This window comes from Genypterus blacodes, unplaced genomic scaffold (genome assembly GCF_046128005.1).
Source record: "Genypterus blacodes isolate CSIRO-AG114 ecotype Tasmania unplaced genomic scaffold, CSIRO-AGI_Gbla_v1 ptg000036l_1, whole genome shotgun sequence".
NCBI classification, from domain to species: domain Eukaryota; kingdom Metazoa; phylum Chordata; class Actinopteri; order Ophidiiformes; family Ophidiidae; genus Genypterus; species Genypterus blacodes.
Genome location: NW_027466849.1, coordinates 3,960,343 through 3,982,698, shown reverse-complemented (window position 1 = coordinate 3,982,698; position 22,356 = coordinate 3,960,343). Strand labels below are relative to the sequence as shown.

The following is a 22,356-nucleotide window of genomic DNA, read 5'->3' as shown; positions in this document are numbered from 1 at the left end:
CAGTAAACTCGCTGTCTTTATTTTATTTTCAAAGAGTTGCATGATCTAAAATGCTTGTGTTGCCGTAGAGATCAGTTGTTTTGGTTTCCGTGGTGTCGTCCTCACAGAGGACAGACGGGCTTCACCACATGCTGTGTGAGCGAATGTTCTTCAGTCTAAAAGAGATGGAAGCAAATAAAAACATCAGGCAAATAAAGTGAAAGTTTATTTAAGCCAACAGATTTTGCAAGAACTTTGTTACTTTATGACGGAAAATGTTTAAAAATTGATTTGTCTTCAGCACGACAACTCATAAAGCGTTTGTCTGAACGGACAGCTCAGTCCTTTGAGGTCAGAATTTATTAAACTTTCTTTGCCCAATACATTCATTAAAATACAAGTCAAATAGAAAGGATTATTTCTGTCTCTCCTGTGTGACCTCTGACCTTTTCAGCAGGTCCTGTGTCGACGCGTCTCCGGTCTGTCCGTCACTTTTTTCCTCGCTGTCGTCATCGCTGCTGTCCGCCTCCTTCTTGCTTTTCTTCTGCTGCTTTGCTTTGTGTTTCTGCTTCTTCTGCTTCTTCTTCTGCAGGCAGAAACCCCAACAGGAAGTCACCAGACAGGAAACGCATAAAGGAAAATGGAAAAGCTGCTTGTTTGGTATTTTACCTTTTTGTCCTTCTTGTGTTTGTGATGCTTCTTGGATTTGTGTTTCCCCTCTTTGCTGCTCCTCCTGCGTTTCTCCTCCTTGGTGGGGATGCAGAGGGACGAAGACGTGCCCCCTCCTGTGGCCCAACAGGGGAACAACAGGCAGTTATTCAAAGTAGTTCTGCCATTCAGAAGCATTCTGCTGGTGTAAATGTGATCAACATTCTCTCATAAACATGGAGAATTGATTGAAGTCACGAGAACCACAAATATCAGTAAATGTGTCAAATTCAGAAATGCCGATCTTTGTTATGAAAGTAAAACAATCGTGTGGTTGTAGTGAAATCACATCTGCACAGATGGAGTGTAAATGTTTGAATGGAAAGTGACGTCTGCAGTTTGAAACCCTCAGACGCATGTTTTGGCATCTTTTTGCCTGGACTCACCGAGAGAAGAAGAAGAAGAAGGTGGTGGGAGCTTTGGACCAAACTCCTCCCCTTCCTGTGTGGCGTTCTGGGATGATGCCACCACTTTAAAAAAGAGAAACATTGATAACAGGTTACCAAGGCAAAGCTGTTGTGGTCGTCTAATTCATTGTGCATAAAAATTATATTTAAAAAAAGAAGAGAAGTAAATCAAAGGAGCTAATCTGAGAAGTCTCTTAGTTGTTTACGTTTGAGTGTAAACCAAAGACGCTCAGCTCAAGAGGAAAGAGATTCATCACTTAGAGATGAGTTCAGCTTTGACAACCATTTTAAGAACCTTTAAGGCCAAACTGAGGTTTTGTCTTGACTTGCCTGTCTCCTGCTTTGATGTGGAGGTGAGTGAGGAAGAGGTGAGTGAGGAAGATGAGGTGAGTGAGGGAGTGGAGTCGATGTTGAAGAGGTTTGGTGGTTGCAGGTCAGTGTGGTCCTGAGGCTCCTTCTCGCCCTCCTCGTTCTCGCTCTCTGATGAAGAGGAGGACTGCTCATCTGAGGATTCGGCAAAGATGGCCTTGAACAGGTCCATGGGAGGCCGGCTTTCCTCTTCCTCCTCCTCTGCCTCTTCTTCGCCCTCTTTCTTTATGTCCACCTGCTCCAGTGTGTTTGTCTGCAGAGGAAAGAAGATCTGGGATGTTCCTGGTTTGTGTCAGAAACTTTTTATTATACTGAATAAACAAAGAAGGTCATGTTGGATTCTCACAAGAGATGGGAAAGTTCACCCCAAGTAATGACACGAGCGGCCAGGTGCTTTCTTGTTATGGTCAGACTTAATCCTTCTGGCCGAGAGATAGAGAAGTGCTGCTGGAATTGAATATTACTGATGAGCATGCTTTGTTCCATGGGGAGGTATTAGCCATCCAAGATCAGTCGACTTGGACTGCAATTGATGTTTGTATCATTGTAACTGACTGTTTCCAACCAAGTGGCCTGACGTCTCTGAGTGTGAAAGGATTTCCCTCACAGTTTGTCAGATGAAGGACACGGTGGCCTTCAAACAGCTGATATTGTGATAACAGCACTGAAGCTTCACAAACAGATGAGGCTCTCACCTGTGTACGAGCTCTTACCTCCGTCTGGTCTGTGGTGCTGGCAGACTCAGGTAGAGCAGCTCCAGAGCACTGGTCTGCCTGACTTCGTGCTGTGCTGAGGAACTGGGCCAGAGGATCCTTCTTCTTCTCTTCTGTACAATCTGAAACGTCCCATCTGGACTTCTTGCTGGATTCTGGTGGCTTTGAAGGCGCTGGGAGGAGGAGGAAGAGAAGAAGAAGAAGAGCAGGAGAGGAAGATTTTAAGCTGCGTTTGAATATGCAGGTTGATCTGTTGTAGATGGGAAGTGAATGAAGGCGGGCAGTACCTGTCGTCTCTTTGCTCTCCACCACTGTCAGGAAGTTAAAGACGGAGAACTTGTCTCTCTTCACCTTGGGCAGGCCCACCACACCTGACCTGAAGAGCCGAGCACATCCAGAGAGGTTACACCTGCACAGCTCAGACACTCAAGAGACGTTGACAGACAGGCGGGTCAGAGTTCAGGGCCGGGTCGTACCCTGGGTGTGGGTTGGGAACATTGAACCTCTTGCACAGGAGTTTGTCAGGATACCACTCGAAGGTTTCTCTGGTCAGTTTCCCAAACATCTTCATCTTGACGGCGGCCTGTTTGTCGTCCACATCGCCCTGCGTAACGACGCAAACGCATAAGATCTGCTGGATTTGGTTCTGGATGAACTCTTTTTACTGAGCAGCAGCTCAAACTATTATTAGTTCTTACCTCCTGGTCCCGGTCCACTTCCACCGTATCTTCATCCTCCTGTTTCTTGGCTCTGGTGAAACGAGAGGAGAGTGAGGAGGAACTGGGCCTGTACAGGACGGAGGCTCGGACAAACTCGTCCCTCTCTCTGCTTCTTTCCCACTCCGTCATCGCAGGGTCCAAACTCTGCTCCAGAGCATCTGGAGATGTGAGAGAGAGAGAGAGAGAGAGAGAGAGAGAGAGAGAGAGAGAGAGAGAGAGAGAGAGAGAGAGAGAGAGAAGAGAGAGAGAGAGAGAGAGAGAGAGAGAGAGAGAGAGAGAGAGAGAGAGAGAGAGAGAGAGAGAGAGAGAGAGAAGAGAGAGAGAGAGAGAGAGAGAGAGAGAGAGAGAGAGAGAGAGAGAGAGAGAGAGAGAGAGACTCAGGATAATGAACCCGATACATCGACGACAATAATAGCACAACAAAGCTCCTCTCCCACCTTTGTGACCCTGCTTCAGGAGGCTCAGGTAGAGGTCGTAACGCGCCTGCTTGCTGGGGTTGCTCTCAAACGGCCTGAAAGTCTGCGAGCTCTGCGTTCCTCTCCACACAGACAGCGCCGCCTCCTCCTGCTGCTGCTGCTGCTGCTGCTGCTGCTGCTGCTGGAGGACACTCTGAGCCTTCAGCACCATCTGCCGCGAGGCGTCACAGGCGTCTGGGGCGGCGGGCGAGGGGGCTGCGGGCGTGGCTGGCGGGGGCAGACCGGAGGTTTTGCGCAGGTTGAGCAGTCTGTCTCTGTCCTCCGGCGTCAGGAGCTCCATGATGGAACTAGGACCTGATCAAGTCCGTAATGAGGTTTCAGTACTTAAGATTGACTTCATCCCTATAGCTGTCTTGCATCACAGTCCCATGTCGGTAACTTCATCCTGTCCTCAGAAAATAGTGTGTGTGAGGTGATGTCATACCTTGCAGGGCTGTCTCACCCAGCAGCGTCCTCCTCTGGCTGGAGTCCAGCTGGTGCCGTCCTCCGTGTTGGGGCTCATCCGGCACCATCTGGCCCCTGGACGTCTTCAGAGCCTCGGCCAGAGCAGGACTGACGCCAGAGAGCCTGGAGACGTGGACCGCCTGCCGGAAATTACGAACCGGACGATAGTTGGAGGGCAGGGAGGGTGGAGGGAAGATCTACACAAAGAGATGTGAGCGTTAGTGTCTTCCCTGCTCTGCGCCTTAGAGCGTGATGTGAGACAATAACAAAGAGGCTCACAGTTTTATAATGAGCTGGGGTTTGGGCCAAAGTGAAGCCTTCTAAGATTTTACCAAGATATGCTGCATCTTTACTCGAGTCTGGGAACAGAAAGAAAGATGCAGAATTCATAAATAAATAAATGATACAAGAGCTGAACTGAAAATCAATACTTAAAGCAAGTAAACTGAAGACTTTGATGAAGCTCTAAGCTTTTATGTGAAGGTTTCTCAGGTCTCACCTCTTTTCTTGGTGTACTGCTGTGGTGCCGTCCAGCCGTACAGGCCGTCTCCAGGCTCCTCCCCCCCCAGCACCTTGTCATATCTGGACATGGAGTCTCTGTGGTAGACCTCCTCATCGTCGTCATCCTCCAGTGCCCCCACGCCAAACGCCTGCCGTATGAAGTTAAACAGAGGCGTCAAAGGGACTCCACAGAATCACTGAGGATCATCTGAGAGCCTGTTCAGCTCACAATCATGTTTAAGTCTAGATGTGTCTGTTTTTGTTTCACGTCACGTGGACATGTACCTGTCCAACCAGTCCTCCTCGTGACCTCTGTCTCCGCTTGTCTCGAAACAGCTGTCTGCTGCTCTCAGACTGTGTGGGGTTGAACAGGTCGATGTGTTCGGGCGCAGCTCTGCCAAGCAGGGCCAAGCCAGGATCCAGCCCGTGGTACCCCAGGCCCTGGATGCCCACTTTAGGAGTGAAGTCTAGGGGAGTGATGTCCTTGGGGGCAAAGGTCACGTCCTCTGGAGCAAAGTCCTCTTCTTCATCCTGCAGAGAGAACAGAAATATTTGAGATGGTAAAAAACACTTTTATTTAATTTTGTGATGTTTGTGTACACACACACACACACACACACACACACACACACACACACACACACACACACACACACACACACACACACACACACACACACACACACACACACACACACACACACACACACACACACACACACACACACCTCTGAACCAGCAGGGGGCATCGCACACCCGTAAGATTTGGCTCCATGTTCTGTTTGGAGGGACGGACAAAAATAAAAAAAAGACAGACAAGGAAGGAAAAATACAACATCTGAATGTAAGTGAATAATAAAAGTAGAACATTCAGAGACTCATTCCAGTATTTCAGACCACTTCCACCCGTCTGTAATGTGGCCAGTGTGAGTCAGAATGCATTTCATTTCTTCTCTAATGAACTCTGAGGGTGTTCCGCCCCGTTAGCGCTGCTTACCGCTCTGCTGCCGACGGGGCTTTCTCTTCACTCGCGGCCCCACGCCCTGACCCTCCCTCCAGCCCATCTTCCTCAGCAGCTCCACTCCGATGGATGACCTGACCAGACAAAACAAACGCACCTCAGCAGGGGAGTCTACACAAGACCTACAAAGTCATTAGAAACCCACTCAGGAGATGGTTCACAGCGTTGATGTGAAGTCTCACTTTGATGTCAACTGACTAAGCAATTAATCAATGACTTTAGCTGAACTCAGTTTTCCTATGAGCTCACCATCCCTTTGACATCCAGCTCTGTCCAAGGACAAACTAAGATTTTATCCAGATATTCGTCGATGTCAAAATGGGAGTAAATCTTTTATAAATTTTTCACATTTTCTGTCATTTTAATGAGAATTCACTGTGACCTCTCTGTGACCTCTGGTACCTGGCGGGTGAGATCAGATCTTCCAGCAGCGTGTCGCCCGGGATCAGAGCTGCCTGGGCGTTGACGGCCCGAGCCTTCTCTTTGGTCACGTCCCTGCGGCCGGACCAGAACTCCTGGCTGGTGGTGATCTCTCTGGGGGCGATGCCGTGCTCGCCCAGATCCTGAGGGACAAACGACAACAACAGGCTGAACTTGCAAACACACAGCTTCCTGTTGGGCTCCACAGATGGAACAGGGGCCACAAACACGATGAGTGAGTGACAGTGAGTCTCCTCTCTCTCTCTACCTCTTCATCCATGAAATCCTCTGGTCTTGCATCCTGTCTCCCTGCTTTCTGTTGCCGCGACGATGAAAAAGTCGATGGTGTCCAGCCTGAAGAAGAAGATGAACATTAAGGAAGTGGAATTTTATTTTGAAAATGTGCCCAGCTTCAGTAATGGATACCAAAACTTTCAATTGTCTGACAACCGGCCATGCTGAGTGGTGGTCTGAGACGGAGACCGGGTCAGAACCAAAGATGCTGTTGAAGTTCTCAGTCTAAGCTGGGTCCTCACCTTCCTTTGAGCCCACGGTGTTAAAGTAACCGGCAGAGAAGCCTCCTGTAAACGCTCCATGGAACCTCTGAAAGCGTCCTTTCTCATCCTTCACCGTTTGCTCGTGGAGCGGGACGGGCTTCTTCAACGGCTCATCTGCCAAGACACACACACACGTCCACTCGTCACATTTTGGAGTTTGAGTTCAATGTGATGAAATTCCAGACTTATTCACTCATTAAAACGTTGTTTTATTGGACTTGGTTACTTTGGTGATTACCGCCTTAAAAAGGTTACAGACAATTAACTCTACTCTACTTACTACTTATCTTAAACTTGCTTTCTCTTAACTATTTATGATAGTACCGACACATACGGAGCTTCTTTGTATTTAAGAGGAAGATTCACTGTCTCCTTCTTCACAACAAACCGTGGTTGCAACGTTAGCTTTGTACGAAAATTAGTATTGCAAAGAAACGAACGCTTGTTTCACAAACTGTACAGAGAAGTAGCCATAGCCTATAAGCACTCGACCTGTCAGTGTCTGCTGATGTTTATTTACTTCTCACGGCAGCGTTAATTGTTCGCTATAAGGACGTAGGTTGACGCTAACACCATTGCCATGTTGCTGGCTAGCATCGTCGTTAGTGTAGCTCTAAGTAGTTTGTTTGAATCCTCCGGGCTCAATTTTCTGCAACGCGCTGCTGCCTTAGAGTCATATCAGAAACAGACACATAACTTCCTTTTCAGAATTAATTTGTACCTTCCTCTAACGGCTCAAGAGGAGTCCCGTAAGACACAAAATCCTCCTCCTCACTATCAGACGCCATGTATTCCCACAACTACGGCAACTGCGAAGGAACAAGCGTAAACGTTTAGCAGTGAGGGAAAGGGCGACCCCTTGTGGCGAGGTGGAGAAAAACGCCTGTTGAATGCTGCCGCTCGGGGTCGGGTTTTGAGACATTAAAAAGATTGACCTCAGCTGTTTTCTTTGTGTTCTAAGTGCATGTTGACTTCAATTTTGTAACATTTGTCCTCATATGTACGTCGCTATGGATAAAAGTCTAAAGACTAAATGTACATCTAAATGAATTATTACTCCTGTTTTACCCTTTCCTACCTTCATTTTCTAGATAGATAGATAGATAGATAGATAGATAGATAGATAGATAGATAGATAGATAGATAGATAGATAGATAAATAGAAAGATAGATAGATAGATAGATAGATAGATAGATAGATAGATAGATAGATAGATAGATAGATAGATAGATAGATAGATAGATAGATGGACGGATGGATGGATGGATGGATGGATGGATGGATGGATAGATAGATAGATAGATAGATAGATAGATAGATAGATAGATAGATAGATAGATAGATAGATAGATAGATAGATAGATAGATAGATAGATACTGTTTCCCAGCATTTTACTTCGTGCCTCAGAGGAGAGAGTAATAAATATTGAACTTTCATCCAAAAATCACTTTGCCATCTGTTTTCATTGGGCCTGAACACACACGCACACACAAACACACACACACACACACACACACACACACACAGTGATCTATAAAACCTCACACTGTTTGACACGCTACAAACGCTTGGCTCAGCACAAAGGGTCCAAACCAGATCAGATCCATAACTTGGACCCCCTTGACTCCAGAGGAAAACATGGACCCTCCCTGCTCTTTGTAATGTGAGTGAGCTGCTAAACTTCAGGGGGGTAAACTAACTGGGCAGAGCCGGACTGAGCTCAGGGGGGCAGGGGTGGAGGCTCAGTTTGATGGTGTAATCTGCAAGAGTGCTGAATTCAGGACAGATTCAGGACAGAATCAGAACAATGCCAAAGAGAGAGACCTGAAGCAGAATGAAAAGAGAGCTTAGATTGGGCCAAAATAGAGCCCAAACTAAGTAGAAACAGAACAGAAATAGAGTGAAAGTCGCTAACTTCATTCTGCTGTCATGTTAAAGCTCGCCTCTGTTTATTGCTTGTTTTTATGCATCTAACCCTTCATAATCACAGAAACACCTTAACCCTAGAAACAATGTTTTTGTGCTCCTAATGCTCCTGTCTAAACTCGTACCAAATCTGAGTGACAAAGGGCAATGGCAAGCTTAGTTAAATTATGTTTTACTACAGTGTGGTCATTTTCTGATACTTTGTAATGAATACTCTTCAGGAAGGCTTAAATGTGGTTTCAATTCATATATCTATCGAAACCTTCTTCCTTTTAAGATGGAACCGTCATTTGCTCTGTTGACTGGCTTTCAGAAAGGCCTGACCGCTGATGCTATGCTGAGAATTTATGTTCAAACACTTTAATGATCCATAAAATTGCATTCATTTGGAGCTTGGTGTGTGTGACGTCATAACGTGTACACAGAGGGCTTACAATTGTTTTCACAACTATATAGCACGTGCAAAAATGTGCTCTGGATTATGTATTGTTGCCGATATGTTATGCAGAGCAATGTTTGTGTTGCTGAGTAGATAGTTTGATCGACGAGATGAATTGTGAGCGTGAATTGATTCAAGACGGAAGTGAAACAATGATAAAGGTGAAATAGAACTGGAACGGTGCAGAAATGACTCCAGGACACAAGAATCTTAAAGAAGAAAGTGAGGAAGGGGCATCTGAGCTGTTTGATCTCTTTCAGATGTTCTAAAATCATATTTTTCCAACACTTTGAGTTGCACAACTACATGAATAAATCAGCTCTGTTGATATGTGTGCACGTGTACTGTGCGTGTGGATGTACTCATCTATCCTGTTGTGTGTGAACCTCTTGACCTTAGATAATTTGTGTGTGTGTACTGTATGTGCACATTGTTCTGGCTGTGTATGATGTCATCACAACATCATCAGTGTGTGTTTTGACTCATGACTCTAGTGTTCGTGGGAGAGGGCAAGTAACCTACAGAGCTTTAAAAGTCTAAGAATTAAAATCAAAAAGAGAGATACTTGATCAGATCACATGCAATTCACACGTGATTAGAATTTTTTCTTGCACCCCCTCTTACATATCACACACACAAACACATGCATTACAGAGGGGGTGCAGGGCAGCCATTCTACGGCGCCCGTGGAGCAGTTGGGGGTTCGGTGCCTTGCTCAGGGCCACCTCGGCAGTGCCCTGGAGGCAAACTGGCAATTCTCCAGGTCCGCACGGGGATTCGAACTGGCGACGCTCTGGTTCCCAGCTGAGTCCCCTATGGACTGAGCTGCTGTCGCCCTAAAAAGACGCATGGAACCACTGAAAAATATAAATATGAGTCATGAAACATTAAATCGGTGCATTACAATATACTAGGTAGGACAAAATAATAACACTCAAGAGAGAAAAAAGGAGAAAGAGAGGAAGGCTAAAGGGAGGAAGAGAATGAAAAAAGAATAGCAGATAAGGAAACAAACACGGAGCAGAAATTAATGAATAAATACATCCAGAAACAGACGGAAAAGAAGTTGATTTGCTTGATTTTTGTTGATTTTTCAGTGGGTTTAGACAGAGTCCAACAAGACTGTGTCCACCAGGTGGCGCCCTCTGCACACCTCTCAGCCCGTTTACGCAAGTACTTGGGTGACTGTGATAAGGTTTGCTGTTGTCTGTCATGGGTGGTCGCATCTTGTTGAGGCCTTTCCTCATGTGCGATGGCCTGTGATGGTCTGTGATGGTCTGTAGTTGTCTGTACTGGCCTGTGATGGTCTGTAGGGGTCTGTACTGACCTGGGATGATCTGTAGGGGTCTGTACTGGCCTGTGATGGTCTGTGATGGTCTGTAGGGGTCTGTACTGACCTGGGATGAACTGTAGGGGTCTGTACTGGCCTGTGATGGTCTGTGATGGTCTGTAGGGGTCTGTACTGGCCTGTGATGGTCTGTGATGGTCTGTAGGGGTCTGTACTGACCTGTGATGGTCTGTAGGGGTCTGTACTGACCTGGGATGATCTGCAGGGGTCTGTACTGGCCTGTGATGGTCTGTGATGGTCTGTAGGGGTCTGTACTGGCCTGTGATGGTCTGTGATGGCCTGTAGGGGTCTGTACTGGCCTGTGATGGTCTGTGATGGTCTGTAGGGGTCTGTACTGGCCTGTGATGGTCTGTGATGGTCTGTAGTGGTCTGTACTGGCCTGTGATGGTCTGTGATGGTCTGTAGTGGTCTGTAGTGGCATGCTGTGCTCTGCGGTGGGCTGTCATGGTCTGTAGTGATCTGTCATGCGTCAAAGAGAATCATAATGTGTTGTACAGCAAATGTGGAACCTCTACTGACCTTTGACCTTTCTGATAACAAAAGAACATATGACCTCCGTGACAAAAATGAGTTTTAGCTTCAGTAAACATCTCCTGACTAACACCCTACTGAGCGTGTGTGTTTGTGTGTGTGTGTGTGTGTGTGTGTGTGTGTGTGTGTCTGTGTGTGTGTGTGTTGTAATGATTTAGGTTCTTTCATATCTGCGTTATTTCAGACAACCCTTTGAGGAGCTGTGAGATTCAGATAAGATTATTCCAACTAAATTAAAATATAAATGTAAGAGCTTTTCTGGAGGAATAAGAAAAACAAATGTTTCCGCTGGCTGATTAATTAAAAGCAGTCTCAGTGTAAGCAACGGAGTGACATAAACAGAGCAGAAGCTGAAACTCCTCAGAGCCACAGGAGGCAAAGGAGACAGCGTCCACCAGTGCAGATACTGTGACTCAACTGGTTTTCTCCCAGTGTGACTGTGTTACAGTTCAGCTGGGTGGAGCTCAGCGACTCCTCCCAGAGGAAAACACCAGTTCCAAATTGTGCACACACACAGAAAGCCTTTCTGCAGTGGAGGCCAACCAAAACAGCTGCAAATGCTCATTTTGTTGAAACACAGGGACATTTTTAGAGCCAGTTACTACGACAACCATGGCTTGTAGTGGTACAATCGAATCGTCATGAATCACCAAGTCCTGTTTTCGGCTCGTTCAACACAGCGGAGTCCCAGTGGGTCCGGTCCCAGGTCCAAACTTCAGGCCCGGTTTGTGTGTTTTCACCTCAGAGGCTCAGGAGGGGGAGGGGAGCCTTAACCCTTAAATGACCTGGATTTCATACATAGTGAGATCTCAGTAAATCACACACACACACACACACACACACACACACACACACACACACACACACACACACACACACACACACACACACACACACACACACACACACACACACACACACACTCTCACTGTGGTCGCTAAATTAAACAGTGACTCAGAATGGTAATCGCAAGGTTCATGGAATCGCAAGGTTCCAGGTTCAGTTCCGGGCTCCTCCAAGAGGGCAAAACACTGAATCCCTAACTACTCCTGAAATGCAGGTATGCACCCATTCAGTGTATGAATGGGTGAATATGAGGTCATTGTAAGGCGCAAAAAAAAATCCTTTATTCATGCACAAGTTTACAATTATGAATTAGGCAATAAAACATACCATTGGATATATTAAAAACTAATTCCATTTCCTGGTTAGGCGTGACTGGGGTGGAATCTTGTCATTTGACCTTTGACATCCACTGTGCCCGAGCCATGAATTGTCACCGCTCTGTGTTAAGGCTTAACAAACAGAGCAGTCTAATCCAGTGTTTTTCAACCGGTGTGCCGCGGCCATGAGAGATCGTCAGGTGGGCCTTGGGAAATTATCCGACTTTACTTGATTCGTCCGCGAGCCGAGCCGGTGATCCGGTCTGACAGACCAGCAGATCGCAAATTTCGAAGCGCACAACCCCCTCAACAGAAGTGTTGCGTTCAATCGCAGCGCAAATTTCGAAGCGCGCTTTCTGACTCTTTACACTCACCTGTTACAAGTTACTACTTGGTGAGTTTCTGTGTTGACATAATGACAGTTCATCAGTTCATGTTTCAGTCTGATGGAAAGCACAACTCTCAAGTGTGTTTGTACATCTGCGTGTGTGTGTGTCATTGTTGGAATTCCCAGCATATGTTTGATTGACAGCTCTTTTGCATAGGGAGCATTAAACGCCACTGAAGCGTTAAGAACCATTTTTTCCACAGTGACGTTGTGGAGCGTTCGCACCATCTTCTGTAACATAATCTGGTAAAACCTGAGCCAGCGAGTTGGGGGTTGCTCTCAGCATGTTGCTCTCTAGTTTCTCTAGAAACTAGAGAGCAACACGGTGCTCAGTCATGGTGAGTGTGAAGGTGAGTGTTGGTCTGCAGCCAGGAAACATTAACAAAAACAGAGCGTGACAGGCAGCAGCAGCTTCAGCTGAGCTGTAAACATCTACTGTACCTCAGGCCAACCATTACTGATAACAACACAAACAGGTTCAGACCAGAAAACTCTGCACGTCCTGCTGATTTGACCTCACACAGGTGTGCATTGTTGTTTGTTTCAGAGCTGCTCTATAAAACACTTCAACATACTATGCAATGATAAAGTTGTTGAACTTAAGTTTGCATCTCTGCCTTTTGCAGACGATTTAGTTGTGTTGGCTTCATCAAGCTGTGACTTTCAACACACAACGGATCTGTTCATAGCCGAGAGCTAAAACTGCCGGGTTGAGGATCACCACCTCCAAATCCAACTAACTGCCCCAAGTACAGCAGTTCAAGTATCTCAAAGTTAATTGAATGATGCTGTTTGGAACCTTCAGGGTGAAGAGAGTACTGAGAAAATCCAATCCACTGATAGTAAAAAATATACATACACATATACATATACCAAAATATTCGCCATAGATCTTAAGATCTCTGCATCGTAGACCTCAGTTTGTGACATTCCTCCCTGGGTTGCACTGGTTGTGATGCAATGAAGGTTTCTCATTATGGCATCAATGTCCAGACTGTACAAAATATGAATATGAACCTGAGTGAGTGCAAGGAATGTCAATGTCAGATGAATGGTTCCCAATGGTTTGGCAGAAACGGTCCAAAAAAAGATGGGAAACTATTGCATGAACCATAAATAGTCAGATGCAGATTGTCAAGTGTCAGATTTATACCTTTAAAGTGTAAAAAGGTGAAGGAGAATATGTCCCACAGTGCCAGGAGCCCCAGAGCACCGGAGAGGGAACCTGTGAAGGTCCACAGCCTCAGGTAGCATCATGTAGGTTTGAAATGCCAGTGGCCAAGGTACTTTGAGTTTCGTAACATCCAGTTTAGTGTATTCCCATACACACACACACGTACAAACACACACCGGTATATCAGACATACAACAGATGTGATCAGCTTGGAGATGTCAGATGTACAAAGACAGCTCCAGACGTATAAATCATGTGTTTGTCTCCCTTCACTTTACGCCGCTTCGCCACTAAGTCAACATTATTGAAAGGTGAACGTCAACAGTGCGGGGGTAGTGGTAGAGCGGTGGAACCAGCTCTCATGACACCCTAAGGCAAAGGTATACCAAGGTCTTGAGGTGGACACCTGAAGAGGAGCCTTTTGTTATGGGTCAAGTGCAACGGGTGCAAAGATTTGGGTGGTTTTGTGATATTAAGTGAGTAAATAAATTCTGAGAAAGTCAAATCCATTTCATTCACATTCCATACCTGTGAAACTCAGACAGACTCTTGCTCTTTGCTGGGTGGTAAAAATAATAAAAGGTCGGTAATGGACGTGTCAGGATGAGGAAACGTGGCTGCTTGACCCTGTCTGTCCTTGCTGAGGTGCCATATGGCGCCGCGTTTTATGAATTACCCTTAATCTCTCTCCTGTCAGATTCCTGCAAAGGCTGTGAAATTCCACATTCATTGTGTTCTTTGGCACAAGATGTGAAAATTAAGAACTAAAAACAGACACAGATTCTCGCCCAGCTGACCCGAGTCAAACCCAGTCGAAAGCGTTGACGTCGATGTGGAGAGGGGAACGGGCCGTGCCAGCCTGCAGGAGGCAGCAGTAAAGTGCAGTAAGAGGTAACAAGGAACTGAAGTACAGTAAGTTCTAAATAGTAGAGACATTAGTTAAAGCTTTTGCGCCATACTTCCCTCTGAGCTGTACCGTAGTGGAACAGTATCTCAAACTGTACTCGGCCTCTGTCGGCAACTGGAGTAAATCCATTTGACGACTTTTCTCCACTGCTCTCAGCTGGATGCTTGGAAGTTCAAACAGCTTTGCTCTGCTTGTTCCTCCGCTTGCTGTCAGCGAACCCAGAGGAGGAGGAGGAGGAGGAGGAGGTTCTGCTCCGATGAAAACCTTCACACTTTAACGAGAACAAGTGTCAGTGATGAGTGGAGGGAGGTGTCAGCTGGAGGGTTTGAAGTGTTTTTTTTTGTTATTCTGTCACGTCATGAGAAGATGCGATGGCCCATGGACAGTTACGAGCAGCAGCTTGTCTCCTGGACGCCGTTCGATTTCCCTCTTTTGATGTGAACTTTCTCACACCTTGGCCCGGTTCCCCCTGCAGGCTGCCTTCGTTCTTGGCAGGAGGAGGATATTTGTTTTAACCTGTGCTGAGCCGTAGAGGCGCAGGGATTTGGATCAGCAGAACACACCGAATGCCAGAGGGTTTAGGCAATCGTACGATAAAATATCCACACCTTTTGTCATCTTATTATATAATGAATGGACTTAGCTTATATAGTAACTTCATCTGCCAAGAATTAGAAACTCGCAAACAGACCAAAAACTGACTGACAGAGACATAAGTCTCCCTTTTGAAGACGGTGTTTAGGCATGAAGATTATCTCCACCTGCACAAGAGTTTTAAGATGGCTCCCGCAGCACAAGCACATGCAGGTTAGATGAACTGAAATTTTTAATTGCTTGAATGCATGACTGAGTTTGTGTGTGTGTGTGTTTGTGTGTGTGTGTGTGTGTGTGTTTGTGTGTGTGTTTGTGTGTGTGTGTGTGTGTGTGTGTGTGTTTGTGTGTGTGTTTGTGTGTGTGTGTGTGTGTGTGTGTGTGTGTGTGTGTGACCGATCCCTCCTTGTTAGATGTTGATCTTGGCCAGATAAATATCGTAATATTGCTGTGCTTTTAAATGTAACTTGTAATGTTGAGGTACCAGCGACAGTTCCGGAGTCTCTTTGTCCATTATTAGCCCACGCCCCCTTAAACACAAGATCTAAGCTGATGTCTATACATGACCACAACATAATTATCTCGTTCCTTCATGTTAATCATCTTGTAGCTCTGCATTATTTAAGTCAAGATCACAGAAACGTATCACAACTGCCCTCACAAACAAGCTACAGTCCCACTGCAGGTAAGGCACTGAGCAAGTTCAAATTGCAAACACTTTCAGGTTTGGCAAGATTTGCCTGCTGAACCATATTCCCTTCTTTCTGCATTGCCTCACACGCTCCTGCTGGCCATTTTCTCAGGTTGAAAGTTGTTAAAATGTGTTCCAGCCTGAAGCTCCGCCTCTGTGTCAGGCGCACAACGATGAATGAGACGAGCCTCCAGCATTCACGGCGAATGGTCATCAGAGCGTCTGTCTGTCCCTGTGCTGGCACACCTGATAAACGCAGTGGACTGTGGTTTAATGGTGACAAAGGTCGCAGCGTGGCGGCAGCGAGCGGCTCACATATCTGACTGCTGCTGTGCCAGAGCTGCAGATAAGAGTCGGCCCGCTGAACGTCTGCAGATCATTCTGAGATCCAGCCTTACCTGCAACCATCATCTGCTATTTAATTTGTGAGCTGCGGTGATGAAAGGCAGCGCCCATTAGGAAACGCCGAGCTTCAAAAGTTGGGCGAGCCAAATACATTTCATAACCAAACCTGAACAGAGCCGAGCTGATATCAGGCAGCCGAGAGACTTGCTGACCCTGAGGGCGGTCGGCCGTGCCTAACACGTCCACTTCCACCTCACGTGTGACTTCATGCTGTTACGTCCTGTGGTACCTCCTTCTTCAGACATTCAACCACAGAACTTTGTTGTGGAGATCACAAAGCATCCAATGATTAACAATGATGATAAACAGTTTGAATATATATGAAATAATGAAGAGACATGATGCAACTTTAAAATACATTAGACAGAAAACATTAGACTTTGGAGAAGCACAAAGCAATTTTGTAAAGCTTTTTATCAAGGGCAAAGTGCATCATGTGACCTTGTAAATTAATTCATTGCCTGTTTTCAGCTTTTGTTATTTCCTCATTGACTTGTCGGTGAAATCAAACATTGTGACGCTCACAAAGTTAAGCCCCTGGACACAGATAAGCTGCTGTCCGGTGCCGTTGTCCTCCAGGATTAAGACCCACAGATCCAAAGGAGCAAAGCTTCCCAAACATCTGTTGATATTAATTCCGACTTTAGCTTTTTCTCAAGCTTCAGGAGTTTGTGTTGAGCTGCAGAGAGGGCCTTCACCCGCTGCAGCTCAGCTCACATTAGCTGCAGCGCTATCGTCACCCTGCAGCTTCCTGCCAGGCCGCAGACGCTGAGTTATGGCTCAATTTAATGCAACACAGCAGCCGAGATGCTAAGGCAACTGAAACAACAATCTCATAATTCATCTCTGCAGCAGCACTTTTTCTAAATGTTAAAATTTTAGCAGCACTCACACATGCATGGACACAGACTTTTACATGAACTTTGCCAAGCATATTCATATCCCCAGAGGATGAACCCTCATCCTGCAATCTTTCCTTTTGCAACAACATTGGGATCAACTGTTTTTACTCTGATCTTTGCCTATCCACATACTTTTCTGTCCATCAGTCTGTGGCATAAACGCTGGAGTGAACTCTGACTGCCGCGTTAACACGGACCAGAGACACTGAGAGGTCAAAAGCAGCTTCAACAAATGGACCAAAATTTCAGCCCAAGACAGTGAACTGGAACTGGAAACAAATTGGCCAAAAAACAAAAACACTGATCTGGTGTTCATCTTGGATTATTCATTAGCCAAACTCCCCTCCCTGTCTGTTGGTCAAAGGTCAGAGTCTGCTATACTCAGTGTGAAACGTGACTGTGACGGCCTCTCTGTCTGGACTCTGTCTGGACCTGCACATGGTTTCACCTTCAGCACAGTTCAGAGCAGCAGCAGCAGTGGGTCACACCAGTTCACATCACCGTACTCCACTTACTTTAAAGGAATAATCTGTCATTTACAGCAAGAGGCAACAGCATGCCTTTCAACCTAATGTTGTTGAACGTAACATTAAATGAAAACGTCTAAGTGTTTAACCACCTAAGCCTCAGATGTTTTAATATCTTTTTAAAATCGAAATAATCGCTATGTACTGAAACAAACCATAACTGAGACTGTCCACTAAGTGGTGCTGGAGGGCAAATGGAAAGGATAGCAAGGACCTGTTGTCCTTACCCAGAGAATGTGCTTCCCTGGCCTGCTTTAAATTGGATGATTCTGCTAGAAACGGCAATAACTTCATTGACATTAGGAAACACCTACAGGAAACTTTCTGTGGTGACACATCCGACACGTCTTTACTCTGCGTGATTTTATGATACAGATACCTGTTGGACTTCCAGTCTCAGTTCCAGATTTACTGGTGTGGGACTCCTGACACCAAGGATGCATGACTGTAATATGCTGACAGCCAGAGTGGGCTCAGTAGAAGAAGAAATCTAAGGGCAGTGTATAAGCAGTATTGTTCCCTCGGGGCACTAAGTAGTTAAAGAGTGATGTAAAAGACACTAAACTATTCTTGGATGCGAGTCTCGGGTTAATTGTCCTCGTTAATCTTATGACCTGAGTGAACCTCAAGCCAGGTGAGACAGAGAAGGAGGCCAGTGTCTCTTTATCACTGTGTAAAGACACTCCGTCCTATCAGCACTGGGAAATTACAGCGATACAGCACACAGAAAACACAAAGCGTCAACCGAGCCCATATTGTCCACCTCGCTACCTTTGTGTGTGTATCCAGGTCACTGCTGCCATATCTGTGGTTTAATATTTAGACTGCAGGGTTCAGAACAGCTCTGAATAGGCCAGGTATTAGCTTCACCTCCTGTCTGTTTGCTCTGATTAATTATTCTCTGGAGGAGGCGCACGCACAGAGCGGCCAACAGAAAACTGCCTTCACGTGATAGAACCAGGCTTTTATTCTATTCTGAGGCTTTTACTCTGACAGCCAGCAGGAAAGAGCCTCCAAAAGTCAGTCTGGATGAATCTCTTCCCTCATAAGACAAGTGCTTCAAATGTATTGTTGTTGCTTAGTGTGCATAGCAGTGCTGTGACAAGGGTGAGTAGAAGTGTGTTTTTCGCAGATTTAAGTAATGCAAAGGTTTCACATTTAGACTCTGGATAATCTGGATGTCCCCTTTGAGGTTCCAACCTGACCCCCAGCAGTGCTGTGACGCGTGCCCGGTGATGACATCATTTATGGGCTGATTCTCATTTCCTCTGTTACAGATTTAGCCTGAACGCTGACCAAACTAAATCTCACTAAATCCCAGGGAGCCGAAGAAGAGCTGGACACCAAAACTCTACGTTTATGAAGGTAATAAATTACATTTCCCAGACGATTAGAAAGCTGAAGAAAACATGCCAACACCTCCATTTCTTTTAATTTCTGTGTATTTTCAAATTTTGTTTTCGATTTCATCGGAATCTCAAACGTTTTTTATGAACAACGGCAAAGCTTAAATGAACATTGAGCCATAAAAAGAGCACAGACAGATTGTACCTGAACTGGGCCGCTGTGAGGGAGTGTGGCAGAGCATTAATGTGTTTTTCGCACCTCAAAGTATCGCAAAGGTTTCAAGATTTAAATCTAAATCTGGATGATGCCTCGCCCTTTAAGGTTCAGCCACCAGAGCTGCGACACGTGCATGATGATCACGTAATTGAAAGCTCCTTTCCTGCGTTACAGATTTAGCCCCAACGCTGACCGCCGATTGGTCGACTTCATTGCTCTTAGTGGGGCCAAAATCCCAGGGAGCCGAAGAAAAGCTGGACCCCAGAGCTTTCTGTTTATGAATGTAATAAATTAGATTTCTAGGAAGATTAGACCACTGAGAGGAAATCCCACTGAAGAACATGTTGATAACGCCTAATTTCAAAAGAAAACACACACACACACACACACACACACACACACACACACACACACACACACACACAGCCTCGATTTGGACCAAGCCTGGCCCACATTTATGAGTTATGACATTTGCGAAAAGAAAAATGTGCAGAAATGAATATGTGGCACAAGGGGTTAAAGCCTGATGTTTCATTTTAAGAACCAGCACGCGCACACACGTACACACACGTACACACATGTACACACACGTACACACAGGGCTTTTGTTGCGCAGCTCTCAGAGTGGTTCTGCTCCATCAGGCTTAAAGAATGCACTCACATCCAGAACCCCAGCAAAGCTATCAAACGTCTGAGAGGGACTTCATGTTCCAACAGACAAGATGGCGACCTGTTTGTTTGTGTGTGTGTGTTTGATGTGTGTGTGTGTGTGCTGTCACATATTGAATTGTGTGAGTGATGTTTGCATCAAAGCCATTTTAGTTCACAATCGACACAACTTAACCAATGATGGGCAATGTTCCAACACACATACACAGACACAAAAACACACATGCTGAATATCCCAGCATGCATCTCATTGCATCTCTTTGCTCAGCTTAATAGAGAAATGCAGTCTACACATACACCCATTAACATTCCCAATAAACAGCAGTGGCTACTAAATCCGCTCAACTACTTTCAATCACAAGTAGCTTGTAGCTTGAACAGTACAAAGTAGCTTCATCAACACTGACTCTAATTGCACTTTCTTTGGTGGACACTTTGTCTCTGGAGGACACAGATTTGTTCTGTTGGACCTGCATGGAAACTGAGATGTTCCAACTCCAGCAGAAACCTGGTCCTCCTCTGGTGGTAGAGGTGAGGGGACATGAACCGCTTGCGTCTCCAGAATGTGAGTATGCACGAGAGAACATTCCCATCATTTTAGCTCACTGATGCTTTGCCGGGCCCGGGCCGTGCGTTTATCTTGTTTATGAGTTGTGAAAGCTGGAATAAATCAGCAGCGTGGAGAGAGGAAGCTGCCAAACGCAGAGTGACGCTATCAGCCTCCTCCATGAATCACACGCCGCACAAAGTGGTTTTTCTGCTGCGATCTGCTCGTGTAATTCATTGTGACAAGCGAAGCCCGAGCCGTCAATCATGCTGACCCTGATTGTTTGCAGATATCTGGAGCTTTGACAGCTTTCAGTGAGTCGACACTTCACCTTCAGCCTCGTCTTCCTTGCAAACATGCCTCAATAGGACATCACAGGCAGGCACACACACACACACACCCCAACTATCTACAGTAGTTTGACTCTGGTCCTGAGATCCTCTTCTAGAATTTCTAATCAGGAATCCAGATCTCTGCACTAGAAATGAGACTTGATTTGAGAATCAAATCTGTCGGGTTGCTCCACCTTTTAGCTGACTGAATAAGAACACATTCAATGAAAGTGAAATTACTAAAGCACTGAGTGAGTAATTCACAGGATTCACAAATAAAGCAGCTTAAACACACAACCTGCATACAGTATCTGCAGACGGAAATGCACACACACAGACACACACACACAGGAACACTCGTAGGCATGCGCACACACATACACACATTCACGCACACACACACACACACACACACACACACACATGCACACCCGTAGGCACGCACACACACACACACACACAGACACACACACACACACACACACACGCAGCAGAGAGCAGAGTCTAAATGTTTCCCAGGAGTGTTCTGGACTTCTTAAAGCTGGCTGTTGATTGGTGGGGTCAGCCAGATTGAATGGTATCCATGGCAACGGGAAGCAGTGGGGAGGAAGCAGAAAGAGTCCAGCCAAAACTAAGAAAACACACTTCAGAAGGTCGAAGGTCAGCATCCCCAGAGCCGGGAGCGGGGCCAAGTGTTTGCCGTGATTACAGTGTCAGAGTAATGATCCTCATACTGAAAACATCAACGCTGCCACGAATGACGGCATTAACATAAAAATTACCATATTTCATTTTTAAGGTGGCTCCTCGCGGTTTTTGGGAATCTTGGGACTCCATGAGGCCCTTATCCCCCCAACTCTTAGTGCAGGTGGGTTGTTGGTTTGATGCCTGTTCCCACTTTGAACACGGTGCTCAAAGAGCTGGACAGGAAGAGCCAGAGCTGTCCAGAAGAGAAGAGGAAGAGAAAGAGGAGGGAGGGTGAAAGAAGCAGGACCTGCTCCCCGGAGATCATGATCCATCTGAGGCCTGGGAAGATGATTGGCTCCATCTGGATCAGATCTACTCGCTGCACGGAGAGAATAAATCCACCAAACCCACTGCCACTGCTAACTGTTCATCAAGGGGGGCGAGGGTATGTGTGTTGGGGGTGGGGGTGGGGGGCGGTGGAGGAGGTGGGGGAAGGGGGGGGGGGGGGGGGGGTGGGTAGATTTATAGAATGATGATGTGATTGATTTATAACATTTCAAACTTTAAGTAGTAGTAGTAGTAGTTTCTGCTGTAAAAACTGGGCTTTGGTTACACTGAACTTTGAATCACTTTGACTATAACTAAACATAAACGGTAGAATAACGGTAATCACTTAATTTCATCACCATTCTTAAGAGGCTGCGATGAAGCTGCAAATAATGCCAATGGTGCCGAGGCCACAGCCGAACTGGAGTTATTAAGGTAACTCATCACCCCTCTGAGCCTTGATGGCTCCTCCCATCAACACACTTAGCTCCTTCCCTAACTCTAATGCCTCGTCCTCTCAACGTCAGTGATTCCCTAAGGACTACAAGGAATCATCCCCCACCTGAACCTGGGAATGCAAGTCAAAGAATGCATGTGTGTCGTCCACGCCACAGGAAACTGTGTCTAACTGAAGACAGCATCGAAGTACGTAGAGAAAGTGATGGGACGCAAGCGATTTGTCCTTGAGTGACAGCAAAGGAATTATGGACGTTGTTGTTCACCAACCAACCAGCTGTTTTCACTACCAACTATCATTAGATGTCGGACAAACCAAACAACCAAACCAAACAAAGTCTTATAATAAGATAGGATAGGATAAAAGTTTATTATCCAGAGGGAAATTACTGTGCAGTTACAGTACAGTGCAGAATGAAAAGAGGACAAGAAATCACTAGTAGGACTGCTTTAACTAACCAATGTGG

At 45.9% G+C, this 22,356-nt stretch overlaps 1 protein-coding gene across 2 annotated transcripts; it reads right to left on the bottom strand.

The window, feature by feature from the left end:
• Window positions 1-2: 2 nt before the first annotated feature.
• Window positions 3-7,125, bottom strand: gpatch1 (G patch domain containing 1). Of its 2 annotated transcripts, none has more exons than XM_076146888.1 (20): window positions 7,036-7,125; window positions 6,294-6,428; window positions 6,026-6,111; window positions 5,740-5,900; window positions 5,314-5,411; window positions 5,045-5,094; window positions 4,602-4,847; window positions 4,315-4,465; window positions 4,095-4,174; window positions 3,796-4,012; window positions 3,333-3,665; window positions 2,875-3,053; window positions 2,653-2,780; window positions 2,464-2,552; window positions 2,177-2,349; window positions 1,425-1,734; window positions 1,074-1,157; window positions 649-764; window positions 426-565; window positions 3-155 (listed from the first exon to the last, which is right to left on the bottom strand). In XM_076146888.1, exons 1-20 carry the CDS (start codon window positions 7,100-7,102, stop codon window positions 122-124), a joined length of 2,877 nt encoding a protein of 958 aa, XP_076003003.1. In that variant the 5' UTR covers window positions 7,103-7,125; the 3' UTR covers window positions 3-121. The 2 variants fall into 2 exon arrangements, with proteins under 2 accessions (XP_076003003.1, XP_076003004.1); XM_076146889.1 differs by having other exon boundaries at window positions 1,425-1,716.
• Between the last annotated feature and the right edge of the window lie 15,231 nt (window positions 7,126-22,356).